Raw genomic sequence first — 20,278 nt, 5'->3', positions numbered from 1 at the left:
TAAAGAGCAGAAGATTTTAATTTTTTAAAAAAACTTTATTTTGGACTTATTTTAGATTCATAAAAAAGTTGCAAAAATAGTACAAACAGTTCTCTTATATCCCTCACCCCACTGTCCTAATATAAACATCTTATATACCCCTGGTATGATGACCAGAAAGAGGAAATTAACATTAGTACTATACCACCCTCTAAACTACTTATTCAAAATTCACCAGTTTTCTCACTAAGGTTTTTTCCTGTTTCAAGATCCTATCCAGGATCCTAGGCTGCATTTAGTTGTTATTTCTCATTAGCAACTTCAGTCTCTGTAACAGTTCCTTTGACTTTCCTTGTCTTTCATGATGGTCACTTTTGAAGAATACTAATCAATTATTTTGTAAACTGTCCCTCGATTTGAACCTGTAACATGTTTTCCCATGATTGGAGTGAGATTATGCATTTCTCGCAAGTATACCACCAAATTTTTATTTGTTCTTCTTAGTGCATCACATCAAGGAGTTCAATTAAGGATGTCAATATGTATTATTACTGATGATGTTTACCTCAATTCCTTGGATAAGCTGGTGCCTGCAGGGTTTCTTCACTGTAAAGTTACTACAAAGTTTCTTGTAATCAAAATGTATTTTAGGAGAGATGCTTTGAGGTTACACAAATCCTGTTTCTCCTCAAACTTTCATTAATTTAATTTAATTTTTTTTAATTTATTTTTAAAGATTTTATTTATTTATTTGAGACAGAGAGAATGAGAGACAGAGAGCAGGAGAGGGAGGAGGGTCAGAGGGAGAAGCAGATTCCCCGCCAAGCAAGGAGCCCAATGTGGGACTCGATCCAGGGACTCCAGGATCATGACCTGAGCCGAAGGCAGTCGCTTAACCAACTGAGCCACCCAGGCGCCCTAATTTTATTCTTTTTTAAAGATTTTTTAAATTTATTCATCTGAGACAGAGAGCTAGCGAGTGAGAGCATGAGCAGGGGAGAGCGGCAGAGGGAGAGGGAGAAGCAGGCTCTCCGCCGAGCAGGGAGACCAATGCGGGACTCGATTACAGGACCCTGGGATCATGACCTGAGCCAAAGGCAGACACTCAACCAACTGAGCCAACCAGGTGTCCCAACCTTTCATTAATTTTAGCATCTATTACTAGACCTTGCCTGAAATCGTTACTACCGTACTATTCAACTTACGTGATCCTCTTAGTTCCCTCTTTTCTCCTACATTTATTAATTGGAATTCTACCATGAGGAAGAAATACCTTTTTAAATTTTTTTTAAAGATTTTATTTATTTATCTGAGAGAGAGAGAGAGAGAGAACGAGCAAGGGAGGGGCAGAGGGAGAAATAGAGAAACAGACTCACTGCTGAGCACAGAGCCCAATAAGGGGCTCGATCCCAGGACCCCAGGATCATGACCTGAGCCGAAGGCAAACACCTAACCAACTGAGCCACCCAGGTGCCCCTATCTTTTTAATTTTTTTTTTTTTAAATTTGAGTATACTTAACACACAATGTTACATTAGTTTCAAGTGTACAACATAGTTTTTCAACTTCTCTCTCTGTTATGGTATGCTCACCATAAGTGTAGCTGCCATTTGTCACCATACAACACTATTACAATATTAATATTATGCTGTCTTTTATTCCCGTGACTTATTTAGTCCATAACTGGAAACCTGTATCCCTCATTCCCCCTCACCTATTTTGTCCATCCCTCTACCTCTTTTCCCTCTGGCAAATATCAGTTTGTTCTTGTATTTTTAGTTTGATTCTATTTGTTTATTTGTTTTTTAGATTCCATATGAGTCAAGTCATATGGTATTTGTTTTATTTCACCCTCTAGATCCATCCATGTTGTTGCAAATGGCAAGATCTCATCCTTTTTTATGGATGTGTAATATTCCTGTGTGTGTGTGTGTGTAAATATACCGCATCTTCCCTATTTATTCATCTATCAATGGACACTTAGGTTGCTTCTATACTGGCTATTGTAAATAATGCTGCAATAAACATAGGGTTTCATATATCCTTTAGAATTAGCATTTTTGTTTTCTTTGGGTAAATACCTACTAGGAATTCTTGAATCATACAGTACTTCTATTTTTAATTTTTTGAGGAACTTCTATACTGTTTCCACAGTGGCTGTACTAATTTATATTCCCACCAACAGTGCACAAGGGTTCCTTTTTCTCCACATCCTCACCAACGCTTGTTATTTCTTGTCTTATTTTAGCCATAGGAAGAACTATCTTTTCTCTCTTATTTAGTTAATCCATTGTTTAGATCAGTTGAATTCATGGATATTTTAATTCAAGGGTCAATAACAAACTTTTTCTGTAAAGTGACAGATAGTAAATATTTTGGGCTTTGCATGCCATACAACCTCTATTACACCTACTCAACTCTGCTGTTACAATGTCAAATCAGCCACTGACAATACGTAAGCCATGCAATCTCACTGGGAGCAATATCACTTCCATGAGGTTTTGTAAAAATTGGTCCTTGTGTGAAGGTCTTACTATTTTTATGAATAAAGCATAGATACATATAAGGTACATACATTGATATACAGTATATCTGTGGTAATAGAATTTTGTGGTGAGTTGGGGCAATTAAGAAAAAAAAAAAACACCTAAAAGGGCTTCTTAGAGGAACTATTAAAAAAAAGATTGCAAAAACAGTGGCGCCTAGGTGGCTCAGCTGGTTAGGTGTCGGACTCCTGATTTCAGCTCAGGTTGTGATCTTAGGGTTGTGGGATCAAGCCCCGAGTCAGACTCCACGCTCAGCGGGGAGTTTGCTTGAGATTCTCTCTCCCTCTCCCACTGCCCCTCCCTGCATACACACACTCTCTCTCAAATAAATCTTTACAAAAAAAAAGGTGCAGAAACAAATAGTCGTGTTTGTTTTCCAATAAAATTTTTACAAAAATAGGTGGCAGGCCATATTTGGCCCACAGTATGTTTTTTGACAATTCCTGTTTTATTCTATGGGTTAAAATTCAATACTATCATTATTTATCTTATAGCTCAAATTGTTCTTTGACCTTCAGGAGATCCTTCAGGTTGGCTCCCTTATTTTTTCAACAAGCCACTATCTCTTTTGCATTTACCTACTTTGAGACACCACAATATATTCAAGGCTCATCCAGTATTTTTCCTGCTCCATCCTATAATTAACTACTTCTCTAGGAAGCCCTAGTTCCATTTATTGGAGAATGGTATTTAGAGAACAAGATCCGGGCAGTCAATGTGGTCATTGTTATGGAGTGTTATTCCTTCTAGGCCATAGACAGAACTAGGAAATATATGTATATATACTAACCCATGTATATACATATATCTATATTCTGTATTTATGTGTGTATATATCTAAAAACCATAAATTCATATTGATACCTCTGATTCTAATCCAAAACCACTTCATTGAGAACTTCTCCCTTTATGTATAACTTCTTCCTCCAAGAGTGAGAAATTAACCTTTCATAATCTAAAGTCCATTTAAGTGTAATATATCCAAAGTTGTTTCAGCATGAGAAACAATTTGACTAACTAGATTATACCATTATCTATAGTTCTTTTCTGTCTTTATCCTTACAGTGTTCAGTCAAGATATTGTTTTCACAGTTTTTAGGTTAAGTTGCTCCCTGCAAAGCTCAGTGATAGAGAGGAAAGAGCTTGCAAAACTGTAGGTAGAGGGGCGCCTGGATGGCTCAGTTGTTAAGCCTCTGCCTTCTGCTCAGGTCATGATCCCAGGGTCCTGGGATCGAGCCCCGCATCGGGCTCCCTGCTCGAGAAGCCTGCTTCTCCCTCTCCCACTCCCCCTGCTTTGTTCCCTCTCTCACTGTGTCTGTCAAATAAATATTAAAAAAAAAAAAAAAAAACAACTGTAGGTAGAATTTCTTTTTCTCTTTTTACTTACAGTTATTTTATTTTACAGTCTTGGTATTCTCTGTTTAAGTAATGGTAAGGCTAGGGCTTTGCATAGAAATTTCATACTTGTGAAGTGATTATGCATTGTTTGGGGAAGAGATTTTGGAAGGCTACTTACTACACATCCACCACTGTCTTCAGTTACCTGGAAGTTTGAAAAGTTTTAATTTTATTGCAGTTCAATTTATAATTTTATTTTTAAGTCATCCATTTTATGCCCTATTTCCTATACTTTTCTTGTAAAAATGTTATTGTGTTATCTTTGATGTTTAAGACATATGACCCAATTTGAGTTAAATTTTGTATATGGTGAGATATAGTTGAGGTTCATTTTCGCCCCCTTGGATATTTGGTTACTTTAACATCATTTCCTGAAAAGGCTGTCTTTTCAGCATATTTTATATGTTAACAGGAACCATCTAGAAGTATCATCAAAATACTGATATAGGTGAATTAGGAGAATCTCTGGAGCAGGCAAAAAAGGGCAGGATCTCATGCACAGGTGGAGGGATTAATATAAGACAGGAGCTGGATGTACTACTGAAATCTGAAAGTTCTGATGGCTCCAATATTCTTTTTTTCTTTTTAAGTGACAATGTAGATTCATTCTGGACTATCTACCATACTCACAACTCCTATTTCTACCAGCTAACACTTCCATAAGTAGTTAAACCTTGGACTAAAATTAAAAATGGTGCATCCTTAATTCACTGTTTATATATTGACTTCCAAGTAATCAAATTCATCAGCATTACTAAGCAACTAAAATTTCCCTTCCTCACAAAGACTTATTGACTTGAGTGTAGCATTAAGGAACAGACTCTGTAAATGACAAAATACTCAAAATGTATTTCTACTCATGACTGTAGGCACTTTCATCTCAGACCAAATAATGTAGGAACTGATAGAAGTCTGAACTACCTTCGTTACTAGAAGCCTATATTGAGATAAAGCCACCCCAATGAGCGAGTCTGTTTGCCAGGGCTGGCTGGGCTTGGAGCTGAGCTGGGCACACGGGGTAAGCAGATGAAAACATATGACTCCACTGTGCTAATGTTCTTTGACCCAGGCTGCACAACTGCCAACAAATAGTGTGAACTTGTAGCAAGTTCTCCAACTTCAGTATCTTCTGGTTAACGTTTCCCTCTAGTTAATCACAGTCAGGACTGGAACCCAGGCTGTCCAACTCCCAATTCAGTGTTCTTTCTCTGCTAGGATATCCTTGTCAGGGATCTGAAAAGGGATGTTGGAAATATATAGTTCCATTGGTGGAAACATCTGAATGCAAGAGCTGTAGTAGGCCTTGTAACTTATTTTGCTGCTACATTACACCCTGGGCATCTGGATTCTGAGTCCAGGATGGTTCCAATTTTCTTAATGAGAAAGAAAGCATGAGTGTTTTTCTAGTTATTCTTGGAATCAATATTACAATTAAGCTGTATTCCACATATTGCCTAGTATATTGCTGAACATATAGTAGAACTCAACACTTACAGATGAGAGGGCTCAGAAATAGACCCCCATAAATATAATCAACTGATATTTGACAAAGGAGCAAAAGCAATACAAAGATAGTCTCCTCTTCAGCAAATAGTGCTAGAACCAGAAAACTACATGCAAAAAAGTGAATCTAAACACAGACCTTGGGGCGCCTGGGTGGCTCAGATGGTTAAGCATCTGCCTTCGGCTCGGGTCATGATCCCAGAGTCCTGGGATCAAGCCCCGCATCCGGCTCCTGGCTCAGCGGGGAGCCTGCTTCTCCCTCTGCCTCTCCCCCTGTTCATGTTCTCTCTCTCTGTATCTCTGTCTCTCAAATGAATAAATAAAATCTTTAAAAAAATAAAATAAAATAAAAATAAACACAGACCTTACCACCCTTCACAAAAATTAACTCCAAATGGATAATAGACCTAAAGATAAAATATACAACTATAAAATTCCTAAAAGACCAACATAGGAAAATACCTAGGTATGGTGGTGCCTTTTTAGATACACCACCAAATACATGATACATGAAAGAAATAATTAATAAACTGGACTTCATTAAAATAAAAAACTTCCACTCTGTGAAAGACAACATCAAGAACATTTGAAGACAAGTCAAAACCTGGGAGAAAACATTTGCAAAAGACATCTGATAAAGAACTGTTATCCAAAACATACAAAGACCTCTTAAAACTCAACAATAAGAAAACAACCCAATTACAAATTAGGCCAAAGACCCTAACAGACCCCCTCATCAAAGAAGATATACAGATGGCAAATAAGCATATGACTAGATGCTTCACATCATATGACATCAGGGAAATGCAAATCACAACAAGATACTATTACATGATTAGAATGGCCAAAATTCAGAACACTGACAATGCCAAATGCTGATGAGGATGAGCAAAAGAGACTTTCATACATTGCTGGTGGGAATGCAAAATGGTACAGCCACTTTGGAAGACAGTTTGGTGGTTTCTTACAAAACTAAATACACTGTTACCATACAATCCAGTGATTGTGGTCCTTAATATTTACCCAAAGGAGTTAAAAAATTCTGTCTACCCAAAAACCTGCACATAGATGTTTACAGGAGCCTTATTCATTATTGCCAAAACTTGGAAGCAACCAAGATGTCCTTCAGTAGGTGAATGGATAAATGAACTTAGTACATCCAGACAAGGGAATATCATTTAGCACTAAAAGGAAATGAGCTATCAAGCCAAGAAAACACATGGTGGAAACTTAAATGCATATTACTAAGTGAAAGAAGTCCATTTGGAAAGGTTACTACTGTATGATTCCAACTGTATGACATTCTGGAAAAGGCAAAACTATAGAGACAGTAGGAACAACAACTGATTGTGGGGCTAGTTAGGGAGTATACGGGCAGAGCACAGAGGATTTTTAGGTCAGCAAAAATACTCTGTATAATGACGGACATATGTCACTGCCCATTTGTCCAAACCCAAAGAATGTATAACACCAAGAGTGAATCCTAAGGTAAACTATGGATTTTGAGTGATTATGATGTTAATGTAGGCTCATCCTTGGTAAAAAGTGTACCATTCTGGTGAGTCATACTGATAATGGGCTATATATGTGTGGGGTAAGGGGGTATATGGGAAACCTGTACCTTCCTCTCAATTTTGGTGTAAACCTAAAACTGCTCTAAAAAAAAAAAAAAAAGGCTTAAAGGGAGGGGCCCCTGGCTGGGTCAGTCAGTAGAGCATGTGACTCATGATCTCAGGGTCATGAGTTTAAGCCCCACATTGAGCACAGAGCTTACTTTAAATAAAAAAAAAAAAAAAAGACTTAAAAGGAAATCTCTAAAACACAATAGTAGTATCTCCAGATTGCAAGATCATGGGTAAATATTTTTCTACAGCTTTCAATTTTCTATAATTGTATCCTATAATATATAGCACTAATTTAAAAAATATAATAACTACCCTTTGAGGGGGAGGCCTATGAAGCCTCTCATACTCATTACGTCAACCTCAGACTCCTATGCAGTCTCTTTATGGTTGCAAAAATTGCCCTTTGCAAGTGCATGTCATCTGAATGTAACATCCAGGTCACAGGTAACATTCCTTACCATGCTAGCAGAGCCATCTTCTGTAGTGTTTTATGTGTTAAATACATTGTCCACAGATTAATAATTAGAAAAGTCACACTGCAACCAAGTAATGATGACTGTCTGTAGACTCTGTAGTTAGTTATCACCTATGTTGTAAGACTTAGAATGGCCTTTCACTTTCCATTCCTGGTTGGGAATTATGCCCTGCTCCCTGATCAACCATCTATAAAGATAGGGACTCTGCGGTGGTTAAACTTGATTACATTATCACCTTGTGGCTAATTTAAATAACACCATGAGCAACATCATACCAAGTAAAAACTGCAAATTCTTTACAGTAACTGCTTGTGGCAACTGTAATTACGCTCCATAGGCTGAAATGAATACATAATGAGAGCTTCCACACCAGAGGCAGTAGTGGCCAGTACTGTATCTCCTGACCAAGAAAGTCAGTCCTACCCACAGTGAGGAAAAGAGATTCCAATGGATTGGGGGCCGAGAATGGATGTCCTCTACACTGGGAGGTGAAGTAGGTACGTGATTCACAGGAAGAGCAGCAGGATTTCCTTGACAAGGTGACTGTGCATCTCAGTTCGTCTAAGTGATTTGGGGAATGGGCTATGTACACTTCTCTTGCCATCGATTTATATTGGGTCTTTAATTTCAATTAGGTGCTCCCTGTTATGCCACATCCCATGCTTCTAGCATCCATGACAATGACCACTCACTTTCTTGGGTTCCATCAAAAGGCTGACACCATCCATACCATGGCAAATTTAATACAACCCAGAATTCTCACTTCACATCCAACTTGTCTCTCTGCTTTATCCCTATATTCCCCAGCTTCTGAATTAAAGTAAAATCAGGTATTCTCCCCCCAGTTGTGAAGAACAAAGTAATTTTTAGAGTGAAATCTGAGTTAACAACTCCTACAATCACAACCTCTTGTTTGCCAATCCAGCATTATAAGCTGCCCATCCCAGAAGAAAAAAAATTAAGAATTTTGTGGTGTTATGAATTGAGCCTGACTATAGACTCCAAAACAGCTAGATCCGGTGTGCAATGTCCATCTTTGGTCCCATGCCTATCTCCTCATTCTAGCAATCAACCAACACCAAGGAGTCAGTGTTTTTCCCTATGCTTACTACTTCAGATAGATATACATGCCAGTGTCATAAGATGGGCACTATATTCACATGTCCATTTAATAATTGAATCCACCTTTAAATAACATTGGCCAACAGAAGGTAATACTTTAGAAAGGAAATCCAGACACTATTAAGGTCTTTGTAATAGTTCTTGGTGTCTTTGGCCAATATGGTGATGCCATGTGCCACTTATAATTAGAATAGATACCACTGTAGCCTAAGCAACTTGTTTATGCTGGTTAGGTGTAACCCCTTGCCAGTGCTACGCTGTCTCAGAATACTGATCCATGTTGAAACACAAGTTCTCCAGCAAGGAGAACTTGCTGGTCTTTAGGACTGAAGCGACTTGGCCTGCTGTTAGTGGCTGCTTTATGCTTGGGTAGTGGCAACACGTAGTCTCAAGCCCTACAAAACACATCATCCCAGCTACCTTCTCTGACTGGACATGAACCTAGTGTGTTATTTGAACTGTCTATGCAAGTACATCCACTTTAGAATTTCATAGGGTGGAGATGATCTGTCCTTTTGATGTATTCATGTTGCTTATCAAATATTAACATATTTGGTCTATCTCTGAGTGCAGACTCTGGCTCCAAAATGGAATTTATTAATGGACAATCTTGGGCTTTCCATGGTCCAAAGTACTCAGGCAAACCCACTGCAACTGTTTTGAGTCTGTTGAAATCATCACCTGGGGCACTGAGTTACACCTCACTTGATACCATCCAGGATGCACATAGTTTTGCACATTAAGTGAACTTTCCAGGTCCCCAGTGAGTAAGCATTTTTCTGGATTGATGATGCATGATATCTATCAGTGTTTTTTTTTTTTTTAAAGATTTTATTTATTTATTTAACAGAGAGAAACACAGCGAGAGAGGGAACACAAGCAGGGGGAGTGGGAGAGGGAGAAGCAGGCTTCCCACTGAGCAGGGAGCCCGATGTGGGGCTCGATCCCAGAACCCTGGGATCATGACCTGAGCCGAAGGCAGCCGCTTAACCATTTGAGCCACCCAGGCACCCTCTATCAGTGTTTTAAGTCCCTGATGATACTGAACAAATCCATCAGCAGAAGACCATACTGAGGATTGCTTTTTTTTTTTGGTAATAAATCTTCAAACACGGAGATTTATGCTATCCAGCATGGGGGGACCTTAGGCAAGGTCTGAAGTTTGTTTTTTAAGATTTTATTTATTTATTTGACAGAGAGAGACACAGCAAGAGAGGGAACACAAGCAGGGGGAGTGGGAGAGAGAGCAGCAGGGTTCCCGCTGAGCAGGGAGCCTGACGCAGGGCTCGATCCCAGAACCCTGGGATCATGACCTGAGCCGAAGGCAGCTGCTTAATGACTGAGCCACTCAGGCGCCCCAAGAGGTCTGAAGTGTTTTGTTTTTTTTTTTTTTAAGATTTTATTTATTTATTTGAGACAGAGAGAATGAGAGAGACAGAGAGCACATGAGAGGGGGGAGGGTCAGAGGGAGAAGCAGGCTCCCTGCCGAGCAGGGAGCCTGATGCGGGACTCGATCCAGGGACTCCAGGACCATGACCTGAGCCAAAGGCAGTCGCTTAACCAACTGAGCCACCCAGGCGCCCGAAGTCTGAAGTTTTTAAAGGGATTTCAATACTTAGCAAATTATCCACATCATTATATAATGCATAAATTAAGTGAATAAATTTGACCAGGCTCTGAATTTTTTTCAGGTTGACTTCCTAGCCCAGCAGCTAAACATGGATTACTACTATATTTACAACAGTGGTTTTTCAACCCTGGCTGCATTAGAACAATCTAGTAAGCTTAAAATTTTAAAACAGAAGCAAACACCAACAAAGAAACTATACTCAAGACCTACCCTAAACAAATTAAATCAGAATTTCCAGGAATGAGATTCAGCCATTGGCAGTTTTATTATGTTTGCTTTGTTTTTTAACCGTCCAAGTGATTCTAATATGTAGCTAGGGTTGAGAATCAGGAATCTAGAGCAGTGGTTTTCAAACTTTAGGCTACATCAGCATCACCTGAAGGTGATCAAAATGGATTGCTGGGTCTTGCCTATATCTACAGTTCCTGATTAGGTCTGGGGGGAAGCCTAAGAATTAGTAGGTTTCCAGGTGATACTATGCTGCTGGTTCAAGGACCACACTTTGAAAACCATTGATCTAGAGCATGTTTTTCAAATTTTAATGTTTACAAATTATCTGAGACTATTAAAATAGCCTAATTCACTAGGTCTGGGGTGGAGTTTGAGATATGCATTTTTTTTTAAAGATTTATTTATTTGGGGGGCGCCTGGGTGGCTCAGTCAGTTAAGCGTCTGCCTTGGGCTCAGGTCATGATCCCAGGGTCCTGGGATTGAGCCCTGCATCTGGCTCCGTGCTCAGCAAAGAGCCTGCTTCTCCCTCTCCCTCTGCCTGCCTGTCTGCCTACTTGTGATCTCTCTCTCTCTCTGTCAAATAAATAAATAAAATCTTAAAAAAAAGATTTGAGAGGGAGAGAGCGCGTGCATGCATGTGTCCAAGTGTACGTGCGGGGGAGGCCAGAGGGAGAGAGAGGGAGAGAAGCAGACTTCCCGCTGAGCGCAGAACCCCAACACAGGGCTCAATCCCATGACCCCGAGATCATGACCTTAGCTGAAATCAAGAGTTGGACGCTTAACCGACTGAGCCACCCAGGCACCTTGAGATCTGCATTTCTAATCAGCTCCCAGGTAATGCTGAAGTTCCTATGAGGCCCATACCTTTGAGTAGCAAGGAGCTAGAACTGAGAGTCATGTGCCATCTATCACACAAACTAAAAGCTGCTGGAAAAATCCTGAAGAAGGCCAGTTTTGTATACTAATAAAGAAGTGACTCATTTTGACCTCCTGCTCATCCCTGTTCCAGCAATCACCTGGACATAGTCTCCTGGAAAGTCTTGTGATTATAATGTAACTATTGTAAAACAGCTAGCATCTCCACTAAGGTGAAGCATTCCTCACTTTACTTGATATAGCTGATCACTTCCTTCTCTTGAAATACTCTTTTCATTTGACTTCCATGACCCCACACTCTTTGGTTTTCCTCCTGCCTCTCTGGTCACATTTTTTTTTTTTTTAATCAGTTCTTTTTCAAGTTATACATTTAAATGTTGGAGTGCCATAGGAATCCATTTTTTTAGATCTTTTCTCCATCTATACTTAATCCCTCAGTGATCTCATTCAGGTTCATGGCTTTATTAAACATTACCTATATACTAATAACACCTAAATTTATAGCAGCCTAGACTGCTCCCCTGAATTATAGACACATATGTTCAACTGCCTAATTTACAACTCCATTTGATTGTCTATTAGTATCTCATATGTAACACTTATAAAACAGAGCTCATGATCTTTCTTTTCTCCCAAAACAGAAAATTTGCCCTTCCCACAGTCTCTCCCAATTCAGTAATTAGAAATTTCATTCTTTCAGTTGTTTCAGCCAAAAACATGATTATCATTGACATTTGTTCTGCTGTCACAAGTTGTATCTGATCCATCAGCAAATCATATTGCCTCTATCTTTGAAATATATCTGACCCTTTCTCACTACTTGCACTGTCACCACTCTGGTCCAAGCCACCCATATCTCTTGACTGGATTATTGCAACAGTCTCCTAAATGGTCTTTCTTCTTCCATCCTGCCCCTCTCCCTCAGTCTGTTCTGAACCTCGGAGCCAGAGTGACCTTGTTAAACCATTAAGGCAAATATGTCACTAACTTGATTCAAGTGTTCCAATAACTTCTGGTCTCAAATAGGAAAGCTAAAATAAAATCCTCTCAGCCCAGGAAGTCCTATGCAATCTGCCCCACCACCATCACTTCAGCAGACTCATTTCTTACTAATATCACCCAAATTCACTACACTCCAGCCACACTAGCTTTCTTACTTTGCCTCACACACGAGGCATTCCACTTCAGGGCTTTTGCACATGATAGTTCCTTTGCTTGAAATGTCCTTCCTTTAAAATACCCACACAGCAGCACATTCCTTTATCTCCAAGTCTCTACTCAAGTGTTATACTTTACAGTGAGGCCTTCTTGACTACACTATCTAAACTCTTCCCTGTAGTCTCTAGTCCCTACCTCACTTTCCGGTTTTTGTTTGTTTTTTTTAGCCCTTATATACAATATACACAGTTGGCCCTTGAACACGGATCTACTTATATGCAGATTCTTTTTTCAATCAATATACTACAGGGCTGTATTTTCTCTTCCTTAGGATTTTTTAAATATATTTTTTAAAGATTTTATTTATCTGAGAGAGAGAGACAGACAGATGTGGGGACCAATCCCAGGATTCTGAGATCATGACCCAAGCCAAAGGCAGACACAACCAACTGAGCCATCCAGGCTCCCCTTCCTTAGGATTTTCTTAAAAACCTTTTCTCTTAGCTTACTTTATTGTAAGAATATAGTATAAAATACATACGACATACAAAATATGTATTAAGCAACTGTTTATGGTATTGCTAAGGCTTCTGGTCAATAATAGGCTATTGGTAGTTAATTTTTGAGGGAGTTAAGTTACATGCAGGTTTTCAACTGCATGGGGGGAGTCAGTGCCCCAACCCCTGCATTGTTCAAAAGTCCATCCCGACCTTTGAACAATGAGTCACTTCTTTATATATATAAACACCATATATTATATACTACACAAACTATATATGTATATAACATATATGTATATAGTATATATATGGTATATATATTATATGAAAAAATATATATACACCAGATAATATACTTCTTGTTTATTCTGTATCTTCCCCCAGTAGATATAAACTCCATGAGGGTAGAGAATTTCATCTCTTTGGTTCACTGCTGTATCTCTAATGCTAAGAATAGCCCCTGGTAAATAATAGGTACTCAATAAATATTTGCTGACAGAATAAGAAATACACATTTCCATGCTAAGATGTGTCCCAAATGCCACTGAAGAAAGTGTTTTAAGGGGGCGCCTGGGTGGCTCAGTCGTTAAGCGTCTGCCTTCGGCTCAGATCATGATCCCAGGATTCTGGGATCGAGTCCCGCATCGGGCTCCCTGCTCGGCGGGAAGCCTGCTTCTCCCTCTCCCGCTCCCGCTCCCCCTGCTTGTGTTCCCTCTCTCGCTGTGTCTCTCTGTCAATAAATAAAATCTTTAAAAAAAAAAAAAAAAAGAAAGTGTTTTAAGAAGGTGAGAGTGACCAACTGTGGCAAATGATGATGATAAATCAAAAAAGATGAGAACAGAGAGTTGATCAATGGATATGGCAACGTGGAGATCATTGATGACCTTGACAAGGGCTGCTATGGTGAAACAAAGACTGAAGCGACAGAAACAGAAAGGACTAAATGGGAGAAAAAGAACTGAAGGGGCACCTGGGTGGCCCAGTCAGTTGAGCTTCTGATTCTTGGTTTCAGCTTGGGTCGTGATCTTGGAAACGTGAGACTGAACCCTGAATTGAGCTCTGCACTCAGCGCGGAGTCTGCTTGAGATTCTCTCTCCCTCTCCCTCCATCCCTCCCACTCTCTCTCTCTCTCTAAAATGGATAAATCCTTAAAAAAAAAAAAACTGAAGAGAGTGAGTATAAATAACTCTTCCAAATATTCTCTCTTAACATGAGACCACTGCATATGATGCTATACCTTCCCAGGATGCTATACTTTCGCTCATTTCTTTTGATGACATTTCCTCCTGTTTTCCTTAAAGACAGTTAAAGTACTATATTCACTAAGAAACATCATTTTGAATGTTACGTCCCCATGTACATACCAGATTACAGGTATACCAGTGCTATCCCTAGTACACATAGTATCCTAAGTAATTCTTTACTGGACTGATTTTGTCTTTAAACTCAGAATATCTTCAGGCAGGATCCTTACACAAAGTTAATGCTCAATAAATACAAGTATCTCCCGTTTTTTTTGAAAGTTCACGTTACGCCACCTGCTTCACAAAAGGCCTACATTAGAACCTGTTTTCACTAACTGAAAGGAATCAGAGAAGGAATTTAGCTTTTACAAAAAAAGGCGAAAAGCAAAAATAGCGTTTGCTTTACTACTGCAAGCTGTACCCCAAGCAGGGAGAGTGGCCCCAGCAAATACCCCAAGCAGGGAGAGTGGCCCCAGCAAAACTCCTTGCTTGGATCTACATTCAGCGTCCCAGCATCAAGCCATCATAGCTTTGAACTGTGTCTGTGAGCATGTGTGCTTTATATCTCAATTTAGTTTGTGCATCCATTAGCAAGATGTGTCCTAAGGTATCAGAAAAGCTAAGAGAAGTTATTTTGGGGGTCTAGGAATGCACAAAAATTTTTCCATATAAATTAATGGTAATTGCTTCTTTGCTTTATACCACTGTGGCTTAAAAAAGTTTCATGGGAACATGCTACTTTCAGATAGTGAGGAAACCTGTATTTCTTTGAGGTGTGAAAAGGCCTTGAACAGTAAGTTCTTAATGGTTCTAAGAATTTATTATTCTATGTTTTCCTTCATTTATATCCAAAATATGTTTTGTTAGTTCCCTGCATATTCAATTAGACCTTATAAAACAATAGTAATTATAATGCAAATCTAAAAATTTGACTTTTCCCTTAATAAAGATACATTTTACATTTATGACAACTTGAATTATTCCAGATAATTCCTTCCTTTCCCTGAAAACATCTTTTAATTTTATCCCTTAAACTATGCAGTATTTATAAAACAAATAACAATAAATATTTTGATATCCAAACACATAAGAATACAATACAATAAGAATATAGAATACAATCATTATATAGTTTGTGAAAGTTAAGCTCACCAAATTCTAGTAACTTAAACATAGGGACATTTTACTAAATCTGTATATATTCTAATATATTTGGAAGTACTGCTTCTAGGTATTACACAGTGCTTAAGAAAATTATGGTATTAGGTTTCAAGGGAGGGTTTATATCCATTTCTCAAACTGCTTATGTTAAAAATTCTAAGCATGCATGTTTTGGGATACAGACTGGCAGTGAGCTTCCCAAACAATCATCTGGGACACTTCAAAAAAAAAAAAAAAAAAGATTTCTGGACTCCAACCCTAGAGGAATCTTAGTTCACCTGAGGAAAAGTCTAGAAAATTGGCAAAAAACACTTTAAATGATTCTGATGATCAGCCAGGTATAGGAAATATTGCCCATATATCTGAAAACATAAGTAGACAACAAGTAGATTTGTAGTAATTCCTTCCAGACCTTAAAAAGTTGCACCTTGAACCCATATAAACACAAAAAAATATTAATCCACCATAAATCAACAGACATTCTGAATTGCTTTTCCAACTACAATTTGACTTGTATTATTCAATTCCTATACCATAAATAGAGCTGTTAAAAACCACTTTTACTAGATTACAGTGAAGCTTGATCAGTTTTTTGTTTTCTTCTTTCTTTTCTTTTTCCCCACCGAATCCATCAGAGTCCAGTGCTTGGCCACCGCTGGGGAGGGAAAGCCATGAGGTCAGGCTTCTCCTCACTGACCAGGTTCTTACTGGTCAGTTGATTAGCTTTCTTTCTCAAGAACACCACCTACCACAATTGAAGAAAAGAGCTACTATACTTTTCATTTTGTCTAAAGAAAAAAAAAGTCCCATCCAGAAGGAATGAATAATTATCATCATTCTAACCTGCAACCATATAATATGGTATGCTCCCCAAAGTATCTTAGATGCATTATGTAATTTAGGCTCAACACTAATTTGTGAGATACTTTCACTATGTTTAGAAAAAAAGGGGAAGGGTCCTGGGTGGTTCAGTTGGTTAGGATAAGTGTCTGACTCTTGATCTCAGCTCAGGTCTTGATCTCAGGGTCCCGGGATGGAGCCCCCCCTCGGGTTCCCTGTTCAGCAGGGAGTCTGCCTGTCCCTCTCTCTCTGCCCTCCCCCTACTCACGCATGCGAGTGCTCTCTCTCTCAAAACAAACAAACAAACAAACAAACAAAACACAAAAACACTTCAATTCTATACCTAGAAAATACAGAAACAATGGGCACAGGCCGTTCAATATGGAGGTTCACTTGCATAAGAAAACCAGAATCAAGTACCAAAATGCACCAAGCTAACAATAGTCCATCAGTGGTCTTCACTGGTGATAAATAATTTGAAAATGGCCAATAATATTCACCACTTCAAGAACGAACTTGACAAAAAGGTGTTGGGAAGTAACTAGAAAAATAAATTTTAGGGGTGCCTGGGTGGCTCAGTTGGTCAAGTGTCTGACTCTTGATCTCAGCTCAGGTCTTGATCTCAGGGTTTTGAGTTCAAGCCCAATGCTGGCCTCCATACTGGGCGTGGAGCTTACTTTAAAAAAAGAAAAAAGAAAAAACAAAACCTGAAGTTATTGGGAAAAGTTTCAAAATATAGACCACGCTATAGATGTGCATCTTGTGCTAAAACTAGTAGCCTAGAATTTTACAATTTTATAATTTAAACCTGTAACAAACACTTAACAGCTGGAGAATTTTATCAATAACTTGAAACACACACACACACACACACAAGAAAGAAAAATTGACCCCAAGATTCCTGTATTATTCCTGACAGTGAAATGAATTTCTACATGATTCTGTAGTATTGAAATAAATATAACTAAAGGATAAATTACTAGAGAAGTATATACAGATACATGGCAAAAAGAAGACAACTACAAGCAACACAGATAAAATGGTAAGACAAGTCAGGTGGCACCACTATTGGCCATACGAGATGTAGTAAGATAGGAGAACTGTAAGCAAATGACAGTCTTTACAATCAATATAGCACCTACATTTTCAAAACCTAAGGACAACAATCTGCTCATTCTGGAATAATCTTAGCTCCAGACTAAGTCATATTTGACCAATAAATTCTACGTAAGTTTCAACCAAATATGGAACAAAACATGAAAAAACAGTATTGACTTTTTATTACTAAAGCTAACATTACAGCAACATTGTTTTCCAGCATGTATCACATTTATGAGTATTACATTTTTTGTTGTGACATAATTGCAAAGTTACTAGAGTAGTTTCTATACTTACATTTCAAACACTACATTGAAAAAAACTGAAAGGTTTGAAAATTTGATTTCACAAACAAGAATGATCTGTGTCATTACTGTTTGAATTAAAATTTCCAGAGCTCTTTCACTGATTTTTAAGTTATAATCTCAGTACTGTATTCAATACATGCCACCAATTTCAAGACGCTACATGATTCAGATTTCACTACCCCATTGCAATTTTGGGGGAAACCTTTTTGTTATCAATTATTTCAAGGATGAATCATTTGCATAAAATCATAAGCATGTATCCAATTACGGCAAAAATTAGAGTAGTTTGTCATTTTGAGATATATGTAAGGGCTGTGCAACTCTATATACCAAAAAAAGACAAATGCATTACCGTCCTTACAGTTTACTGAAACACAATTATAAAAATTCAAGCAGTGTGACATATAGCTTTAACTGCTGCTGGAAGAATAAACAAAACATAATTTAACCCATCAAATAAATCATATCTAGTTTCAGAAAGCCTTAGTACTACACTGCTCTCAACTACCAAGGAGCAAAAACAAGAGAAGTGCCCCGTGAGAAGACTTCAAAATCCTTCACACGTACCCCACCTACTGAATTCAACCCAACAGACAGTATCTGGAAGAGGGCTTCAGTCAGGGCTGCTTTAACTAAGTAAAACTACCCTCCCCTGTGGGGAGACCTAACTTCGGGAAAAGAAGAGAGGAACTGTAAACGACTGGGGTGAAAAAGACAAAGGACTGGGGTAAATTCTACTCCTGGGGTGAATACCAACCAACGAGCAAAAACACCACTTCATTCCCTATTCCATAATTTCAGTTTTTGCCCTCTCCTTATCTTTAGTCCATCTTGCTCTACCTTTAGGTCCCCTTTTCCCTTTTAAAGATCACAGTTGTACAGAGACACCACAGACTAGAACAACTTTGTTATTTACAGAATGTAAGTACCAGAGCATCTTGCCTACAAGATATCAAACAAAGATACTGGACCTGAAATGCCCAGTTAAATCCTGTGAAACATAAATAAAGGAGTAAAACCGAGCAACCGAGTCAAATCGTGGGATCTCTTTTAAAAACGAGGAAGCAGCACACAAACACAAAATTCTCAAAATGTTTTTAAATATCTCCTCCTGTCAAGGACAAAAATGTTGTGCCTGAAGCATAATCAATGGCCTAGAGTCATTTCTGCAGCTTTTAACTTTGTCAAAAAAGTTCCGCTGAGACACTGATGGGAAATTAAGTTTCAAATATACCGCTCCCTAAAATGTCAACAAGCACTCACAATTTTAACACCCAAAGAACACTTAAAATGGGGGGAAAGGTGATTCAAGTAAAAAGCACAAAACTGAACTTATTTAGGAGTCCTTCAGAGAAAACGAGGATCGGAAATCAGTGGAATCATTTTCGGCTGCTCCTTCGAATTAACCGCTACCAAGGTGCCCTGAGGCGTGCAAATTTTTAATTTCCAATGAATCACCCGAAGGCTGCCGGGGTCTCTTTTCTACCTGCTGATAACAGTCGGCAGGGAAACCGGAACTCATTATTACGGCCACGAGGTGAGTGCCCTCCGGGATGCCACCTGCGCGCGCATCCCAGGTCCTACGTTTTAGAGCGTACAGCTCGCGGTGCTTCTTTCAGTTTCCTATTAGGTAAGGATTTCCCCCTCGGCTCTTCAAGCACTCGTGTAATAAGAAATCTCTGGCGGGATTTAAAGGAATACACTGCCCATCAAAATAACCGTTTTTGCAGTTTTCATAAATTTGAAGGAGGGAGGAGGGCACAAAGCCATAAAACCGAACGCCCGGGTGTCACCGCACCGACCCGAGGGAGAGACTCCACAACACGGAGATGGGGAAAGGCGTCTGTCGGGTGTCACCAGGTCCGGGACAAAACCCTGGCGGGCTTGGCGGGTTTCCGTCTGCGGCGATGCTCCCTGCAGGAGCCGGTCACGGCAGGCGCCCAGAACGACGCGCAAGTGCCCACTCCGCGAGCGCTGCTCCGCGGCGCTGACGGCCGCCCCCGCCCCCCGTACCTGATGATGTCGTCGCTGTGTCCCCGGTAGAACTTCTGCCGGTGCTCCCGCGGGCTGTACACCACGCCGACGCCCGCCACGAAGTACACGATCTCCTTGGCCGCCGTGTAGTAGAGGTTGTTGCGGCACTGGTGGCCCCGGTAGCCGTACACCCACTCGAGCCGCAGGTGGCAGTTCGGGGCGCTCCGGGCCGCCATGTCGGGGCGCCCACCCCGCCGCTCCGGTCGGGCCCGCGGCGGCGGCAGGCGGCCGCGGCCCGGCGAAGAAAGCCCTGCCGCTGGCGGCCGGGACTTCCCGCCTGCCGCGTCCTCTAAGCCGCGCCGGGCAGGTGCATGTCGCTTCTTGTGGCCGCCGCCGCCTTAGCCCACGGGCGGGAGGAGAACCCTCGCCTCGCGGAACATGCTGAGGGCCGCGGGCGCCGCCGGCCGTCAAGTGGGGCGCCGCGCGCCCTGCGCCCGCCTCGGCTCGTCTCCGCGGCCCGCGGCGCCCAGGCGGCGAGCCGAGCCGAGCGAGGCCCCGCCCCCCGCCTCCACGCTTCAGCCGCCGCCCGCGCCGCCGGCTCCCCGCGCGG

General features: G+C 40.2%; 1 protein-coding gene across 1 annotated transcript in view; it reads right to left on the bottom strand.

Moving 5' to 3' along the window:
* The window catches only part of EML5 (EMAP like 5), a 168,523-nt gene extending 148,535 nt beyond the window's left edge, over positions 1 to 19,988 (bottom strand). Inside the window, exon 1 of the mRNA XM_034992521.1 lies at positions 19,708 to 19,988. Within this exon, the coding sequence (XP_034848412.1) occupies positions 19,708 to 19,904 (197 nt within the window). The 5' untranslated portion in view covers positions 19,905 to 19,988. The remainder of the gene's footprint in view (positions 1 to 19,707) is intronic.
* Between the last annotated feature and the right edge of the window lie 290 nt (positions 19,989 to 20,278).

Source organism: Mirounga leonina, unplaced genomic scaffold (assembly GCF_011800145.1).
Source record: "Mirounga leonina isolate KUSES-001 unplaced genomic scaffold, KU_Mleo_1.0 Mir_82, whole genome shotgun sequence".
NCBI classification, from domain to species: domain Eukaryota; kingdom Metazoa; phylum Chordata; class Mammalia; order Carnivora; family Phocidae; genus Mirounga; species Mirounga leonina.
The sequence above is the reverse complement of the archived record's forward strand: the minus strand, read 5'-3'. Positions and strand labels throughout refer to the sequence as shown.